Genomic DNA, 19,879 nt, shown 5'->3' with positions numbered 1-19,879 from the left:
TAGAAAAAGAGTTAACACTTAATAAGCACTTAACATTAGCTGAGGACCCCAGATACAGCTCTTCTCCCAATTATGGAACTAGAATCACACATTTCTCCTCCTTTCCTCCACCCTTTGTCCAAAATTGTTGAAGCAATCCCTTTCTCTCTTTATCTTTCATTTCCATGCACAAAGTCAACCAACCAAGCTACCAACTATTTTAAGTTCAACTACATGGTAACCATGGGTTCTAATAAGGCCAGCAAGGACTGTTCCTTTGCTACAACATAGGCACTCAAGCACTAGATGAGTGGTTAAGCAAAAACAAATAAACCTGAACATTTTCCAGTCTATCTCATACAAGCAGCTTTCTATAACAAATGGACTATTTCATTTTTATTATCTCAAATTAATGAAAAAGATTTGACAGCAATGAAGTAGCTAGGTATGAAGGAACAATTCTGTGATGAGGTCAAAGAAATAAAGAAAAGGGAGAAAAACAAACTCATTTCTTCCTATCTACTGCTTCTTTGCCAGACAAGAAAAAGGAGACACTATATACTGTGGGCTACATGCAGCACTCACATTTGTTAACCTGGCAGACAGGGCCCTGCACAGACCATGGAAAAACTGAACTCAAGGTTTTAAAATTTAAATGAAGGCCTTTTTTGAAGTTAGGTGCTCTGATTAATTTTAATGTGCCACTTTATCTTATTTTAAGCTTTTGCTAAAGCTCATATTTGCTGTCCCTTATCCCCTCCCTTTTGTTTTTGGACAAAGAATTTCAGCCAATTTCAAGTACATTTATAAGTGGGACAACTTACACATGAAAAATAATTTTTTGTAAAGCTGTATATCCATGGATAATTTATGACACTTCTTTCCACAATTAACTTATAAAAACATAAGTTATAATTCAGGTTACCAATAGAGAAAGAATCATTAAAAAGATGTAACATGGAAAGAAAAATATTTATAGTACCATTTCTTAGGTCTATACTAAAAAAAAAGTAAAAAGATGTTAAATAATCCTAACACCATTTTTTTTTTTAAGATTTTATTTATTTATACAAGAACCAGGGTACAGGCCAGATGTGCAGGAGGGTGAGAGGATTCACCAGAGACATAGCAAGGAACAGAACAGGCAGAATAACCGAAATACACTGCTGAGGGGAGCAGAGGGTGAGACAGGAGAGGTCTGCCTCGCCATGTGGGTTGCTCAGCGGCCAGAAGGGATTGAACCGGCATTGAAGAGGCTGCAGACAGCTTCACAGCGCTGCGCTCAACCACCTGCCTGCGCCACCAGGGAAGCCCCTCCTATAACCATATTTTAAACATGCTAAAATAATAGTTTTTAAAATATAGATTCCAGCTCATAGCAGAAACCTAATAAGCACTTAGCTAATAAAACATCAAAATTTCGTTTTTCATGAGAATATAGATGTTCTGCTAAATTTTATTTAGGAACACATCATTTAATCAGAATGAGATAGATTAAAAATGTAGAGCTGAACCATATCACCACGTAGTTACATCAAAAAATCAAATTGTGGAATAACATTTTATAGTTTATAAATTTACAAACCAGGTTAGAGAAAGGTGTCAAATGATACACCCCAATCTGTTAAAATTGGTTGTTCTAAGAAAGTGACAAAGAAAAAAGAGTAAGAACAAATGATTCTCTTTCTTGGACACACTTCCTTCTGTATAATTTGTCTTATTACAACAGGCAAGCAGAAGAGAATCTCTAAAAAGAAAATGGAAATGTGAGACAAAGCAAAAAGAGAAACGTGTTCATAACTTCAACAATTTATCGATCTATCAATATTTTAAGATGTATTTCTATGGATGCAATATTTATTTTTCAAGTATTGTTTAATATGAGCATATGAAATTTAGTAAATTTCTACTATGTTTTCTGCAAATAAGGAAGCAACACTTTCCTACGCTGGCCTGGGTAAATGATGTTATACTACCCTTCAGTGTCTTGTTAATTTTTAATGGGTACATATATGGACTCATATCCAACAGGAAAATCCTACAAAGTATTTTCACAAATGAATGGGTTTCTCAGTGGATGGTAATTTAACATAACGTGAAATGACAACCTATTGTTGCTTTAATATTAAAGTCAACAGGATTATGTATGCTCAACTCAGGTATCTCAAATATCTTCTTAGTCTTTAGTCCTTATCAAAGGAAAACCTGTAACAGAGTGGTCCCCAGGTAAAGGGGAGGTTCCAGGTTCCCTGCCACACCCAAGGGAGGGTGGAGATGAGCAAGGAAGAGAAGAAGCTGGAGAGGAGACTGAGGAGGAAGGAAGCAGGATGGAGAGCTAGGAGACTTGAAGGAGGCACAGAGAGCAGAGAGACATGTGAAGCAAGCTGTGCTTGCTTCTTGGTCTTAGACTGGTTGAAGCAGATGTGGGTGAGAGACCCATGGTGAGGTTAACAATGGCAATGGCATCTTTTATCTTGATTCTGATTTTGCTCTTTTCCTGACAGACTTGTTTGGCTGTTTCTGACCCTTTTCTATGGGTCGCCGCCAAAATGTGCCTTAGACTTGTGACAGACTTTCACGCTTCGGTGGCCCTGGTTTGGACCAACCCTGTTTGGCTATTTACCCAAGAGTGGATGGGTAACTTTAAGTGTATGATTTGGAACCTATATTCTTTGTCGCACACTAATTGTTTCTTTGTACAGTGCACTAGAATATGGTTTGTTTTGATGTGGTGGATGGCCCAACCTATTTAGAAAGTGCAGGTATGGGGGTTCTGGGAACCCCTCTCTCTATCTGTAACAAACCTAGACAAAATGCCATGATGTAGGAACCAGGAGACTGATATCACCTTTAAAAATTATTTTTACTATTGCAATATTATTAATAGCTTTAAGAATGAACAAGCTACTTGGTTAAAGGTGGGTAATTTCTAGCCCCTAAAATCCATTTCCTCATCAATTGGTATTTTTTAATCAGCACAGATCTCATAAGCAAGAAACGTAGGCCCACAAATGATTATGAAAATGATGCAAACAGTTTTACTGAAAGCACATTAACCCTAACGACAAGACTTCTTAATAATAGAGTCAGTGCATCAATTCCCTCATAGTCATGACTCACTGGCACTAGAAAAACCAGTTAGTGCTCAGTTTACTCACTGCAGTTTATAAGAGAATTCCTACATGTGGAGAGACAGTTTCAGCACAAGCAAAAGAGACAGGACAGAATGAATACAAATTAAAAGGATGCTTCAAGGTTGTGATTACAGAAAGTATTAAATAATGGCATTAAAAGCATGGAATACCTCACCTTATTTTACCTCAAAATTAGGGCCTCAATATTTTATCTTAAGGCACATTCCCAAAGCAACTAAATGTTTATTAAAGGAACCGTGGGCATACTGGACTATCATTTCAATATAACTCTAAATACAACAAAGCCAATATAGTAATTAATGACTTACAGAATGATTGTTACAACACTATGTAAGACAGAGTAATGATTAAATATATTCCTTGTCTTCAAGTAGCTTATAATCGTGGGAGAATGGCACATGTACACAAGCATTTCTCAAGTATGGAAGATTATATGTTATAATCTAAACTTCATAATTTTTTTGCCGTGGATGATGAGAACCCTCAAATATTTTTAAGCACAGAAGTAACACAGACAGGAAAATGCTATTTTAATGAAAGTACAGATGGAGAAAAGTAGAAGCAAGACCAGCTATCAATTATAGAAATAATCTCAGACTTGGTGTAACAATGTCCTGAACTAACAGGATAAGGAAGGAAGAAAAGGTAAATTAACAGGAACTGGCAAATGACAGGGCCAAGAATAGGAAAAGGAGTTGTCTCCAAGACTTTCACCAAGATCACTGGGAACACAGTGATGTCATAAGACAGTTACAAAAATAGTAGTTTAAGGTTAGAAAGAAAGAAGAAATAAAGAAAGGAGAATGGCTTAAGTTAAAGGAAAAAAAATCAGATACTTTTTTCTATGCTTTTAACTAATTTTAGAGTTGTTCTAGAATAAATATTTATTTTTTATTGGCTACTAAGAACCTTACCTAAACACCATATTTAAAGCATAAATATCCCTAATATTGCTTCTTCAAAATAAAATACTACCAAAACCAGAAGAAATCCTAAAAAAAAATGTTTTACATATAAAAGAATCCTACCACTTAACTGCCAGAATTACCTTATTAAGAAGAGACAGACAGATAATCTCTTAGTCCTCTAGAGTGACCCACAGGACTGATCTTCTTTTCCCCAATGAGAAAATAAGACTAAGACTAACAGATAAGCACAATATATGTAACTTGAGTATGCTCTCCCGAAAACCTCTGCAAATGCTCATCAATATCATTGTTGTTGTAGGAATGACTCATCAATAAGTTATCACCATGAAGAGACTAATGTCTTTCAATAAACCAGTTAATTCACAAATCAGTCTTTAGCTAAAGTTTTAAAGAAAAATGTCCCTAAGAATAGGAAAGACAGATATTAGATCACCGTTTAAAAGTATATAAAGAATTTGGAGGACAAATGCTCCAGAAATCAACAACCATTATATAAGTCTAGGTCTGATCCTGGAGTTAAACTTCAAATGTGGGGACATGAATATGGGATGAAATACAGAAATCAGCTGTGTACTAATATAGAAATTCAAATTGTATTATATCTCCCCTCTCTACTTCTTCTGTTCCTCAAAAGTCTTGAACCAGCAGGCATTAGCATTATCAACTCAAGGAACAGAGGAATCTACCTACAACACAGTCAAATGTTCATAAAACTTATTCTAAATGTGCTAAAAAAATTAATGGAAAATACATGAGTGTGTCTTTTTATACATTTATGACTTGTTTCTTTCCCCTTTTTTCTGTCTCCCTATGTGAGACAATGTGATGATGCTATTGCTCGCTTTAGTTGTCAAATTATCCCACATCCAAATTAGCCAACAGAATGATTTGAGATGCCATGATGTTCACTGAATTATCTGAAAAATCAGAGACATCTTTTGGAAAAAGAAAGGGAAAACAGCAAAAGAAGCTGAGACGCAAAAGTTTTAGTTTCAGAGAATCCTTGGTTTAGTCTCCGAGATTCCAGCTCTGACCTAGCAAGCTTTGTTGTATTTTCAATTTCGTTATCTATAAAATGGGGGTTACACTATAAATAACTCTATGAGGTAAAATCAAATCAGTGTTTTCAACATCTGATCGGTCACCAGAATCACCTGGAAAATTAATTAGAAATACAATATCACAGGCCCCATTCCATATTTTCAGTACTGTATTTCAGTAATTTGTAATTTTTTTTAAAATTTACAAGTGATCCTTTTCTACCAGTCACAATTTGGAAATCCTTGGGGAAAAAAATTAAGCATTTTAAATGCTCCTAAATATATTCTTATATATTCTACATATTTTTATATGTGTAATTTACCAGTACCCTGGTAAGAAATAGTTGATGTAATTAACTTTATTTGAAATGAGAATTAAAAATGAGGACTGTGTAATAAGATGGTCACTAGTCTTGCAGAACTAGTTTGTATAAACCTCTCACCAAAAATGAGGCTTAAAGTATGTCATTATACTGTTTGAGACAAGGTGAAGGTGACATAAATGGAGTTCCACAATGATGACAGTGCCCTTTTCTACAAAATAGTTTGACAATTCATTCCAAGTCATTCCATCATAAAACCTTTAAATTTATTCCTTATTCTTCAGTAATTCATAAAGCTCATGCAAATTCACCACACAGCTATCAAGTACTAAAAAAACTTGTACAACAACATTAACCATGCCCTCAAATTTCTAAAACTACAGAGATGGCTACTTATTAAAGATTCCGGTTTAATTTATGAGTAATAATTCATCTTTTCTATTGAAAAGTCTAAACCCTTGAATTAGTACTTTAAAGTGGTGTCATATGTAAGATATCTGCCCCATAAAAAATACTCAACTGTACACTGTAACAATAGTAATGAATGTTATCTATAGGATTACATTATTATTTTTAAACTTCCATTAAGAACCAAACAAATTTGTTGTTAATGTAATCTTCCACTTGTTCGTATTACCAAAAATCTACGGTAAAATCAGATACCACTACAGTATTAAATACTCTCTTTTCTACATGCAGATATTAAGCAAAGAATATTTATCACCAACAGAAGGTAAAGTGTATCCTATGGCCATTTAAAATAAACTAAAATTTGTTATTTTAGAATGTTTTAAAGATCCTTTAAAAATAACATATATCTGCTCACATAGCTCACCTGTAAATGCTCTCTCTCTCTCTCTCTCTCTCTCTCTCTCTCTCTCTCTCAGAGTGTGTGTGTGTGTGTTTGTGTTTAGAGAGAATGCTTAAGATCTACTCTAAGCAGCTTTTAAATATTCAGTGACATATTAATGATTCCCCAATGTTTATGAATATCCAATCAAAACTGTATAAGATTATATTCTTCAATTTCCTCCTCAATAAAGTTAAAAAAAATCCTTTAAAAAACCCACAACTTACTGTCTGAAAGCTAAAATCTTCCAGCTGTACCAAATGGCATGTTTACCTAATTTACTGAACAAGGTACTTTTTACCTTTGAGTTTAATACTAACAGATTGCTACAAATACTGAGAAAGAAGTGTTTATAAATAAAGCTTAAAAGGAAAAAGTTGTTTTGGTCATTAAATTATAGGACTTTCCCATTTTCTTCTATCAAGTTTTAACCATTAATCCTACTGGTATTAGAGAAACAAAGTTAAACTAAGAAATCCAGAAGGTCAAGATAATTTGATCTTAAAAGTTAAAAGAAACACAGTAAAAACTAGAGTTTAGAGATGTTTCAAGCAAATATAACCAAAATCTGTCACCTTTCCGTAGTCTGTAGAATAGTAACTCCTAATAGTAAAGATCCCTGTAAAGCACCAGAGCAGTGCCAGCTGTCTACATGATAGCAAATGAGGGAAATTTCATTAATTTAATCTGATTATACTTCACCCTATATTTTTTAAGATATTTGGGGTATGGGTATTCAGAATCAAGGGGATTAGGTTTAGTAGTCTGTACACACTTAATATGCTTGGAACTACCTGCAACACATGATGAGAAATGTCACTCTTCACCACTCTTCCCAAAAACATTTTTATGGAATATCTTCCTGATACCTTTACAAAAACTCTTTTTTTTCCATACTTTCTTGGTTATCAGGTCTCTCCCCATAGATTAAAAAGATGTTCTGGCAAAGGGTCTTATAGAAAGGCCCAAAATTAAGGAATGGAGGAAAGAAATAAATGGGAAAGAATTATAATATCACTTCTCCAACACCAATTACTTCTAAAAAAACAAAGCATGGTGTATCTCATACATAAAAATACCACAATGACAAAGAAGAACAGGAATGGGAATGCCTTGCATTCTACTCTAAGTCAACTTTTATGTGAGAATATTAACAAATTTGCAAAATTAGCTATAGTTCTCATGACAATAAACATTCAGAAATTAAAGGAAAATGATTTTTTAACATCCTAGTGGGTTTTACCACAGTAAAATTTCTTTAAAATACAGAATTTTAAATAACACAAAGTATAAGACAATAACTTACTTGAGTTGGAACAAGTACAGGAGGGTAAGCCATCTTGTGATGCCTATACACCCAAAATGCACAAATGACAATTCCAGCAATTAACATAAGTGGCACCAGGGAATAGAGCAAGATGTTGTAATAGGGTGGCTTAGGTGTAACTGGATTCGAAGTAGCTGTGGAAAGGGGAGGAGAAAAATAATTCACATTTGATCTACAAAAGTCCACAATAACTATTTATTAAAGTGTAAAATTTTAAGAGAAAAATAAGAGTAGCAGAAAGCAGGAATAAATTATTCCATCAATACAAATATTCTTGTTTTCAGTCTACTAGTTGAACAAACCTATGTATTTTCCCTGTGCACTTACGCTGTGTGACTTCCATCTCCGGAAAATAAGAAAACCTTTCGTTACACATATTGCCCTCACAGCAACAAAAATATACTTCAGGGCTGTCTTTTTTTTCTATACAATCAGTCCTATAAACAAACAAAGGAGGAATAATTAAAAAATCAGCATTATTACACTGAATCAATGATAGGTGTTTTTCTAAAGTTTTTCTCATAATAAGTTATTTATAGTCAATTTCAAGATTTTTCGTTAATACCTAATGATCCCTTTTTAAAGGTCAAAATGTTCATGGAATCCTGCTTTTTAATATCAGAAAACAAAATTAACTGCTGATTTTATAACAATCACATTGGCCCTTGAGACTATGCTTTAATTTGGTTTTTAAAAATGAATCTAAAGTAACCTTATCTTTTTTTTCTTTACTGGAAAATCTTAAAGAAGATCATAAAGCCAATGAAGAAACTGGTTCAAGGAGTGTTTTATCTCACAGGAAATACCCATTTCATGAATACAAAAATAACACTATATATGAATGTACATATAAATACACATGTGTATACATATAAATACATATACACAAAATGAGGTAAGCTCATGTCTCATGAAAGAATGTATCAAAACACAGGAGACTCAAAGTAGGCTTGGAATTAAGAATGTCATTTTTTTGTAATAGATTTAGATTCCCTGAACACAATAAATAGGCAACAAGTACAGAACAATTGTTAAAAATAAATATATAGGGCTTAGTAACTAAAAAACAGCCTTCTATATATGACCTAAATAGTGGAAAATTTAGGAATTCACCTCTAGAACAAATCCAAACCAACACAAAGAAACAGTTATGCTATTAGGGAGAAAAAATCAAGTATTTATATATTGCTAATAAACATCAGGGAGGACATTATCTTACAAAAATAAAATGAATTTTTGTGATGGCTGTTATAATAAGGTTGAACTTAACTTTAAAGTGAAAAGCTCAAGAAAAGTTAGAAGGCTGTAGTTTTAACAAAAATCAAACCTTAGGGCCTCCCTGGTGGCGCAAGGGGTTAAGCACGGCACTATGAAGGAATCCGCAGCCTCTGCAGCACGTTTTGGATCCCAGGCCGGGCAGGGAGAAACCCACATGGCACAGCAGACCTCTCCTACCTTGCCTGCTGCTCCCCTCAAGAGTGTATTTCAGTTAGTCTGCCTGTTCTATTCCCCACTCTTGGCTCTGGTACCCCACACCTCTGGCCTGTACCCCAGCTCTTGTATGCATAAATAAATAAATCTTTTCAAAAAAATCAAACCTTAAAATCAATATTAATAAGTACTAACTAGGAAGTTATGGACAAATGAAAGTTGTTTTAACAATTTATAAAGAGATGTAAACATTTAAAATTAATATTTCGACTCATGCCTCAATTAAGTTAATGTGATTAAAAATCTAGTTTAATTAACTCAAGAAAACTACTTTTCTCTATCCAATTTCACTATTTTAGCATTGTCTTTTCCCTCACACCTTGACATTTCTTGACTCTTCCTTCTCTTAGTAGTCTTAATATTTGTTTTTGAGTCAAATTCATAATATAAAAGCAAAATATCACATACTCTTAAATTAACATTAACCTCTGGAAACAAAGCTGGTGTAGTAATTATCATTTGCATTGAACCACCCAATCCCCAATATCCAGTGATACTGGTTTTAGATGAGAAGCACTATAGAAAGAACAGGGATTCCTAATTTCAACTAATACAAGTTTTGGATAAAGATGATTCCCCCAAACTCAGTTTCCCCCCAAGCTCTTCTTAGGTATCTTTCTTTAAAAAAAAAAAAAAAAAATTGATTATATAATTGCTAGAACATTACATTAATTTCAGGTATACAACCTAATGATTTACTATGTGTATACATTGTGCAAAGATCACCAGTGATCAAATTTTTGGGGGCCTCCCCTGTGGCGCAGTGGGTTGGGTGAAGCACTGTGAAGCTGTCTGCAGCCTTTGCAGTGAGGGTTTGATTCCCAGCCGTCCAGGAAAATACCCACATGGCATGGCAGACCTCTTCTGTCTCACCCACTGCTCCCCTCAGCAGTGTTTTCAGTCAGTCTGCCTGTACTGCTCCCCACTCTGTCTCTGGTGAATTCTCTCACCCTCCCGAACCTCTGGCCTGTACCCCAGTTTTGTATAAATAAAGAAATCTTAAAAAAAAAAACAACTTTTGGTAAATGGAACAAAGTTATTTATAATTCTTTTTCATGCAGAGAACTTTTTAGACCTACTTTCTTAGCAATTTTCAAATATTCAGTTATTCAATAAAGTTTTATTAACCATAGTCACCATGATGTATATTATATACCTAAGACTTACTTGCTTTTTTTTTTTTTTTGCATAGAAGAAATGGGATATAGGCCAGAGGTGGAGGAGATTCACCAGAAACAGAGTGGGGAGCAGAACAGGCAGATCTACTGAAACATTGCTGAGGGGTACAGCAGGTAAGACAGGAGAGGTCTGTTGCTTCATATGTGGGTTAACTCCCTGGCCGAGCATAGAACTCAGGCTAGGCTGTAGCAGTGATAGAGCTGAGAGTTAACCCTAGACCAACAGGGAGGCCCAAGATTTTAAGCAGGACTTATTGTTTTATAACTGGAACTCTGAAACTTTTGACCACTTTCGCTCATCTTGCTTACCCGACTCCCAGCTCCTGCCTCAGGCAATCACCTATCTGTTCTCTGTAACTATTTGTTCAGTGCTGCTTTTTGTATTGTGTTTTACATTCCACATGCAAGTGAAATCATATGCTATTTGTCTTTCTCTGTCTTATTTCATTTAGTATAGTGTCCTGTGCATACAATATACACACACACGCCTGATTTATGTACATATAATATATACACATATGTGCACCTACAATTGATTATGTATGTGTGCATATATACATATCTATTTTTTCTTTATGCATTCATCAGTGGATACTTAGGCTGTTTACATATCTTGGCTATTGTTAATAATGCTCATCTGTAGATAATATTTCTTTCTGAGTGAGTGTTTTCCTTTAGATAACTATCCAGAAGTGGAATGGATGGTAATTCTATTGTTTGGGGGGGGGGGACCTCTGAACATTTTTCCATAGCAGCCCTACTTACTTTTCATAATAGTATATGTCACCTGATGATAGCCTCTGTTAGTAGAGAGGGTAAGTAAGTAATGCGGCTAAAATGTATTAATAACAGAGAAATAATCCCTGGAAAATACACAGATTTAGAAATATGCCTTGAATACTAAATATATACCTAAATAACTTTTAATTTCTCATGAAAAGTAAAGTTAATTTGAATAAACATCAGTTTATTCAATACATTCTGCTATTATGGCAAATCAATCACAGATTCATGGTAATTAACTGAGATTCCTAATTGTGAATAGGTATCTAGTATTCCATGAGTAAGTATGAGTATACTCCAAAAAGTCTGGTTATCTAGGACTTCACAACCCCTACCAACCACAATAAAAATGCAGCAGCCCAGATAGTTTAAGTAATCAGTCCAACATCTACAGTACTCCTTATAGAAAGATCACAGGCAATCATAAGATGTCTATTGTATTTTATTTCCAGTAAAGAATAAAACAATTTAAGCAATATATTTTAAGTAAAATGTAGCTTTCTGTTAGGACTGTGTTAGTTCTGATGTAATTCTGACCATTAAGCTAAAATGTCTCTTGGGGTAAAGAACAAAGGGCCTACTTTACAAGAAAAAAAAGAAGGAAAATGTAATAAGATCAATTTCTTCCAGATACATAAAGAAGGAAATGCAATACTACTATTAAGCTTTCCTCTCCTTGAAGATAGATTTTCATCAGATATAATCTCTTTTAAAGCAATTTTTTAAATCCTTACATTTTAAACTTGGTATTTATAAAAAAAATGTATAATTCTAACAACATAAGAAATTATTTTCAATCTACAGTTCTTACTACTTGGTAGATTGTTCAAAGAATATCAAAGATATAACAAAAATGCTGTATTTATTTTATTATTTTAAAATATGTATCATGTGATTAGAGCATGTTATAATGGTCTTTAAAACCCCATCATAAGAAACATTTAAGTGAAAATTCATGCCTTGATCTTTTCCCCTTTTAAAGAGAGGGAATGATGAAAATTACTCAACACTATCAAAAAAAATAAAATGTTTCTTACCGGTCATAGCAGTTGATATCATCCAGCCAACAACCTTGTTTCACTATTTCAATGGAACCAGAAATATTCTTCCACGTCGCAAAACAATGTCGCCGTTTATCTTTGTCACCATAACAGGGTTCAACACCAGTTCGATTGGTTCTATCTCTTTCCCAATTAGCATTATAGAAAATACACTCCTGAGTTTCTGATCTACCAAGTATAGCACCTATAAGACAATAAAACAACAACTCAATGGAACTATTAGCTTTTAAAATAAGAGATTTCCCAGTATTGTACCTTTATATACTCCAAAATGTCAGTAATTATACTGTCTTCCTAGTGTTTTATAAACATTAGGTTTAGGTTTCCAGATCAATCTCTGTACTATGAGAATAATGACAACAATAGAGATATACATATTTCAAGAATTTTCTGGAAAAAGTCTTTCACTTCATATAATGTCCTTGATAAAAGACAGTAAAATTAATTTTATTAAATCTTGACCCATGAGTAGAGTTGTTTATAATATTCTGTGACAACATGTGAACTAAGCAAAAGCACTACTGAAGTATGATGGTGGCTCAAGAAAAAAATCCTTGCATGACTGAACAGTGAACTAAACCAACCATGGTTATCCAAACTTGGTAACTGACAGATGTCATCAAAAATGAACCAAGCAAATCTGTTACTTTAAGAAAAACAACTGACAGTATAGTATGCATGGCCAATGATAAAATTTGAGTTTTCAAGCCAAAATAAGAATTTTGGAAAATCTGTATCCACTACCACTAGCCTGACACCTTCCCAATACTTGAAGCATTTTCTGATGAGATCAGTGGTGATATTAAATAATGTGACTTTTAAATATTGAATAACAAGTGCCAGTACTTAGAAGGTCTATATAATTCAGAGAACCAATATTTTCCAAATAAATTATGTGTGATACTATAAAAGTATTCATGGGTAAAAAGATCCATTCAATGTTCAATATAGCCCAAAAGATTTTAATGTTACATAAAAGGTTCATTAATGATTTCAGATTTTACACTGTAACTAACTTTTAAAAACCTATCTCTTGTCTTATGAGGAAAAGCAAGGGACATGGAATACCCAAAATAATTCTGAAAAGGATATAAAAAAGAGATTTCATATGACCTGTTTTTAAGACTTACTATAAAGTTTCAGCAATCAAGACACTGTAGCCTTAATGAAAAAACAGACTCATGCTTCAATGGGATAGAACAGAGAATCCAGAAATATAGAAACATATATGGTCAACCGATACACAAAAAAGATGCCAGGCCATTTCAGTAGAGAAAAAAGGTGTTTCAGTAACTAATACTAGCACAACTGGATATCCATATGCAAAGTAAGAGAGGTTCAACTCATCTCATACCACATACAAAAGTTAACGCTAAACTCAAAAACCTAAAATAAAACCTAAAACTATAAAACTTCTAAAAGAATTCATAATAAATCTTTATGACCTTAAATTATGAAAGATTTCTTCGCGCATGCACACACACACATGAGCTACAGAAGAATGAACTGGTAAGCTGAACTTCATTAAAATTAAAACTCTGAAAGTTAAGGGAAAAACATATCACAGACTGGGAGAAAATACTTGCAAATTTTATATTAAAAAAGGACTTGATATTCTGAATATGGAGACCCCTTACAAGTCAATAAGACACAATATCTAATTTCTAAAAGCTATGCAAAGGATTCTTATAGACATTTTGCCAAAGAGATATGAACAGAAGATATTTTTCATTATGAATGGAAAAAGGTAATTAGGTAATCTAATACTGATTAGAATGACTAAAACAAAAAGGGGCAATCTCAAGTTCTGGTAAATATGAGGAGCAACTGAAACTTTCACACGTTAGTGGTGGAAATGCAAAATACTCCAGCCACTTTTGGAAAGTAGTTTTATAGCTTATTGTTAAACATAGACCTACCATGCTACCCAGCAATCACATACCTAGTCACTTTGTAAGAAATGAAAGCATTTTGCATACATCTATGCAAAAATCTGTATGTGAATGCATAGATGGCTTTATATATAATCACCAAAAAACTAGAGATTATGCTAAGCAAAATAAGTCAGAAGGGAAAAAACAAATGCCAGGAGATTTCATTCACATAGAATTTATGGAAACAAAACAAAGGAACAGACAAAACTAAACCAAAGCAAACCCTAGAAATATGACTGGAGAATTGAGGCTACCAGAGGGGAGGTGGAAACAAAATTGGGGTCAGGAACGGGCAGGCAATGGACTATAGTGGAAGATAACTGGTGCTTCAGTGGTAGGTGTAGTAGTGGTAACACACATTAAAGATCTGTGGACCTATACTGTAAATCGTAGTTAGTATTGTAAAACAGTTACCTCGATAAAACATTACAATTTAAAAAACTGGAAACAACCTAATACCCAATAATAGTTAAATAAATATACAACAGAAAGGAAATGAACTAATGATAACTGTAGCATGGATACCTTCAACAATTTAGCAAACACATTATGCTAAGGGAAAGAAGAGAGACTTAAAAGAGGTTGTGTATTATATGAATACATTTACTGAAAATCCAGGAAAGGGGACAAACTCAAATCAGATGTTGCAGAAGCTGTAAGTGAGGGAAAATGACTTATTACAAAAGGTATGAAAAAACTTTTTGGGATAATGTAAGTGTTCTATACCTTGGCTATGTTGGAGATTATACATCTGAGTTAATAAAAACTCACAGAATTGTATATCTTTAAAAATTGTATATCTATATGGTTTCTACTTCAATAAACATAATTAAAAAAAACTACCACTTGAATTTTGGTACAGCATCAGAGAAAAATATCAACAATCATCTGAAAAAAATATTAAAAATATTCCTTCCTTTTTCTAACCCTGTATCTGTGATGGCCATTTTCTTCAAATCAAAACAACAAATCACAACTGACTAAATGGAGAAACAGATACAAAATCCTGTTGTATTTCACTCGAATAATCATTAAACAGATAGGCAAAATTTTCACTCTCTTTTTTTGCTTTGGAAATATTTTTCCTAAAAATCTGTTCATAAACATAAATTTTTATATTATTGTTCATTTTAAATAAATATTTTTATATTTTGTCTTAATTTCTAATATGAAAAATACTAATAGATGTAACGCACATAAAAAAGCTATTTGGGATCATAAATTTTTATTTTTTTTTTTTTTTTTTAAAGATTTATTTATTTATTATTTATACAAGCACTGGGTACAGTCAGAAGCGCGGGAGGCTGAGAGAATTCACCAGAGCCAGAGCGGGGAGCAGAGCAGGCAGAAGGACCGAAGGACACTGCTGAGGGGAGCAGCAGGCGGCAGGAGAGGTCTGCGCGCCATGTGGGACCCTCCTCTGGTGGCCGGGGAGCAGCCGGGGATCGAACCGGCGCTGCAGAGGCTGTGAGCAGCTTCACAACCCAGCGCTCAACCGCAGCGCCACCAGAGAAGCCCCTGGGATCATAAATTTTTAAGTCCAAATAATTTCTTGAAGTTTGAGAAATGCTGCTTTACAGTGTACTAGCACAGAACCTTAATTAGAAACTGTTATAATCTGCGGCAGTAATGCGCTATGCACTTCCTTTCAACTATGGAAAAAATAATAGCATGAACTGACATACTGTGAACTTTAAGTCCACTGGCAACTGGGTGACTACTATTTATCCACATATAAATAGTAGCTATTTTCTAAATTATTCCTTTTCAGAAACCTGTTGAAAATATCAGCAAAGTAAGTTTCTCCCTTATTAAATAATCCAAAAGCAATCATTCACTGCCCACATTATTAACTTAAAATGGGATGGCAAACTTTTTCTGTAAAATATCAGACAGTAAATATCCTGGACTTTGCAAGCCATATGGTCTCTGTTGCAACTACTCAATTCTGCTATTGTAATACAAAAGCATTCATAGGACAGTAAATGAATGGGCATAGTTATGTTCCAATAAAACTTGATTTATAGGAAAAGAAAACTAAATTTCATGTAATTTCTATGTCACAAAATATTATTTTTTCATTTTTCTCTAACTTTTAAAATATAAAAATCATTTGTAGCTTGCAGGCTAAATGTGACCCACAAGTTGTATGATCAACTAACTCTAAAAACAACATCCTTATCCAACAGCTTACAACATGTAATGGATGTCAAAAACAGTAGTAATTATTTTCATTATCTAAAAGAAGATATCATTGGTGCATAAGAAAATACTACTTAAACAAAACAAAATTGAAATATATTCCCTAGCACAGAAGCCAAAAGAGTTTTAGCTTTGATGTCAATTCCAATCACTCAGATACTATAGTGAGAGGTAAAGGGTCTTGAATGAAAGGAGGGGGAACAAAACTAATGCCTTTTATTTGCCCTGTCTGTTTTAGAAAAAAGATAAATTAATGACCACCTTATTTTTTAAAAAAAAAAGTTTTTAATCAATTTTAAAGACAAATACAATTTCAGGATTATTTTCTAAATCTACATTATCATTTGATTGATACAGAAAGATTGCTTATGGGGAAAACTGCAACAATCTTACTGCCCCTTCCTCATCTGAGTCTAAAATCAGCCTCTACCCAACCACATTTCTAATAAACAATAACTATAATAATAATATTAATGCCATGTATTTTTATATTCTTAAGCTCATGTGAGTCTAAAGTTCTACAAAGGATGGCAAAAGTTACTCATATGCTAATTTTTTCACCATTTCAGGGCCACCAAACAGATTACGAAAAATGATTTGCACTTTGTAAACAGATGAGTGAAAGTTGAAATCACACTGATAAAAGCAGAACACAGCATTCTTAGAGTTTTCCATTGATCAGTGTTATAACATTTATTAACATGAACAATGCTTATTTCCTGCATTATCCAAAGTTTTCTGGAATTTTTTAAACTATATTTTAATTATCTTTATATTATATATTTAGCTTAAATTTAAATCATATCTTATTTGTATACATTTTGATATTATATATCATTAAAATTCTCCATATTTAAATGTTACCATATTTATTTAATTTATTTTTATTTTAATAGTACCTTCCAATTTGAAATTTTCTGAAACTTTACATTTCTACCCATGGGTTTTTTCTATCAAAGTAACTCCAAATTAATATTATTTTCATAATATTATTGACATAAGAGAACCGAGTACAAGGTTCATTATAATTGTTCCTAAATAATGATGTGTATCAGACTCTTCTGTGTGTTTTCTCAAATTCATGTTTAAGTACATTTTGTAGACTGAAGGAATGGTAGCAGAAAAGCACATGGGGTTAATGGGGGTGAGGATATATTAATGTGTTTTCTTTTTTCATTTTGGCAAAGACTCACTGGCAGTCTAATGTTCTTCCCTTAGTAAGTACCACTGGCTTAGTAGACTGTGATGTAAACTGGGAATTTAGTTCACAAAATATGACTGAGCAAGTTACTAAACCTTTCACTACTTTATTTCCACATCAGACTCAATTTTCATAACCATAATTCCCAAATTATTATGGAAAATCCATAGTTTCATAATTCACATTCCTGCCTCGTATAGGAATCAACAAATCTAGTTATGGAATCCATTATCAGAGTTACTTTAGATAATGTTCTATTTCCAAAGTACTGCTCATACATTAATGTACTGCTGGTTTCTATTTTCCTACCATTTTTTAAAAAGGTATATTACATCATCAGAAATTTGATGTAACATTTGACCATACAATAGCCCTGGCAACAGTAATATTCAAATCTAAAATATTCCCACCATGAAGTAAAGGTAAATTACACCTAAAGAAACTACATCCAAGGACAATTAAGGTTTTGTATTTTAAAAGTGTGAAGCATTAAAATAATATACCAACAATAACCTTATACACACAAACTTTACACAATGTTTTCCAGCAACAGAATAAGAGAGACTATATTCACAAGTAATTTTATAAGGCCTATATTACTTTGATATCAAACAAGACAAAGACAGCACACAAACACATACACAAATAAGATACAGATCAATATCTCTCATTAACATAGATGTAAAAATCCCTAACAAAATTTAAGCAAACAGAATTCAACTATATATATTTTTAAAGTAATATATCACAACCAAGTAGTGTATATTTCAGGTAGGCAAGGTTTGTTCAATAGTTATAAAATAAATCAATTTAATTACCATAACAACCAAAAGAGAAAAATCATATGGCCTTATCAATACACCAAGAACAGAGGGGTACATCCACAAACTCACAAAGAGAACCCATTTAAAAAACAACAGCTAACATACTCAGTGGTGAAAGTAGGAATGCTTCCCTCTAAATTCAGAATTAAGCCACATAGGTCTGCTCTCACCACTCTTATTTTAACGTAGTACTAAAAAGTACAGCTACTGTACTAGGACAAGAAAAAGAAAATTGAGGGCATACTGATTATAAAAGAAGATATAAAACTGTTTCTATTTGCAAACTGCATGACTGGCTCATAGAACTTCCTAAGGACTCTTCAAACAAACAAAAAAAATGTTAAAAAGTTCAATAATGTTACAGGATACAAGATCAACACAAAGTCAATGGCATTTCTCTGTACTTAACAACGAACAAGTACTGAAATCAAAGATGTAGTACCAGTTATAACTGCTTCTACATAAATAAAATACTAAGATATAATCAATCAGAACATACATAGTATCTATATGATGAAAGTCATAAAATGCAAATGAAAGAAATCAAATAAAACCTAAATACTTCATGAACTGGAAAACTCAGCAAATGACAATTCTCCATAAACTGATGAGTAGGTTTAATGCAATTCATATAAAAATCTCAGCAAATTTCTTTGTGAACATGAATAAATGTATAAAGATTTTTGGAAAATAAGAACAAAGTGTATAAATCACGCTTTCTGATGTTAAACCTTGCCATATAGCTGCATTAAGCATGACTGTAATATTGGCAGAAGAACAAACACATAGATCAATGGAACAGAGAGAATGCAGAAATAGATCCACATATATATTCCAATTAATTTTTAACAAATGAGCAAAAGCAATTCAAAGGAGGAGGGGCAACCTTTTCAATAAATAGGGATCTAGTTCAAGCAAATATATCTTGAATGCCACCCCTCTTACTATCTATTATCATTCTAGTAGTTCCTAAAAGACCAGCTCTTATAAAAAACCTCCCAAGCTAAATCTCAAATATGTGATAATTTTCAAGTGTGCTCAAAGTATATTACAAAATGCTAGAAGCCCTTTAATCAGGACTCCTTCCCCAAATGCACACTTTACTGGCAGTCCAATATAAGCTGTTTATTTCATATTTATTGTTTTTAATCAGTTGTTTTCTACATATGTCCTTATATATATCAGGATGCCATTTGTTTCAAGATCATCCATCTTACTCTCCAAACACAAATAGCAATTAACATCAGTGATAAAATGTAGAAATTCAATTTAACAACAACTGAATAAAAACCCACCATATTTCAAGTTGGTCAATTTTTTTTTAAATCTCAATAAGAAAAATTAAAGAATTCTTCATATCAAGGATTGCATGATACTTATTCATTTATAGTAGCTTGCTGGTTTCTGGGTAGGTGGATGACCATCTAGCATACTGAGATACTATTAAACAGTATCTGTTGAACTAATAAAAATCTGTGACTGTTTACTTATTTTAGGGTTTCTTGGTGCCATGAAAGACTGCACTATACCAGAATTTCCCAGTAACTAATTTATCTAAAATCATTCTTTTTTATAATTCTTTTGATGCCTTTTTTTTTTAAT

At 33.1% G+C, this 19,879-nt stretch overlaps 1 protein-coding gene across 1 annotated transcript in view; it reads right to left on the bottom strand.

Annotated features, from left to right (window-relative positions):
* Positions 1 to 19,879, bottom strand: part of ACVR2A (activin A receptor type 2A) — an 85,655-nt gene that overhangs the window by 23,941 nt on the left and 41,835 nt on the right. Inside the window, exons 2-4 of the mRNA XM_037523302.2 lie at positions 12,093 to 12,300; positions 7,931 to 8,040; positions 7,583 to 7,737 (exon numbers count right to left, since the gene is read on the bottom strand). Of these exons, the coding sequence (XP_037379199.1) occupies positions 7,583 to 7,737; positions 7,931 to 8,040; positions 12,093 to 12,300 (473 nt within the window). The remainder of the gene's footprint in view (positions 1 to 7,582; positions 7,738 to 7,930; positions 8,041 to 12,092; positions 12,301 to 19,879) is intronic.

The sequence above is a fragment of the Talpa occidentalis genome, unplaced genomic scaffold (genome assembly GCF_014898055.3).
Source record: "Talpa occidentalis isolate TD23 unplaced genomic scaffold, MPIMG_talOcc4v2.1 talOcc4.3, whole genome shotgun sequence".
Lineage (NCBI taxonomy): Eukaryota > Metazoa > Chordata > Mammalia > Eulipotyphla > Talpidae > Talpa > Talpa occidentalis.
The sequence above is the reverse complement of the archived record's forward strand: the minus strand, read 5'-3'. Positions and strand labels throughout refer to the sequence as shown.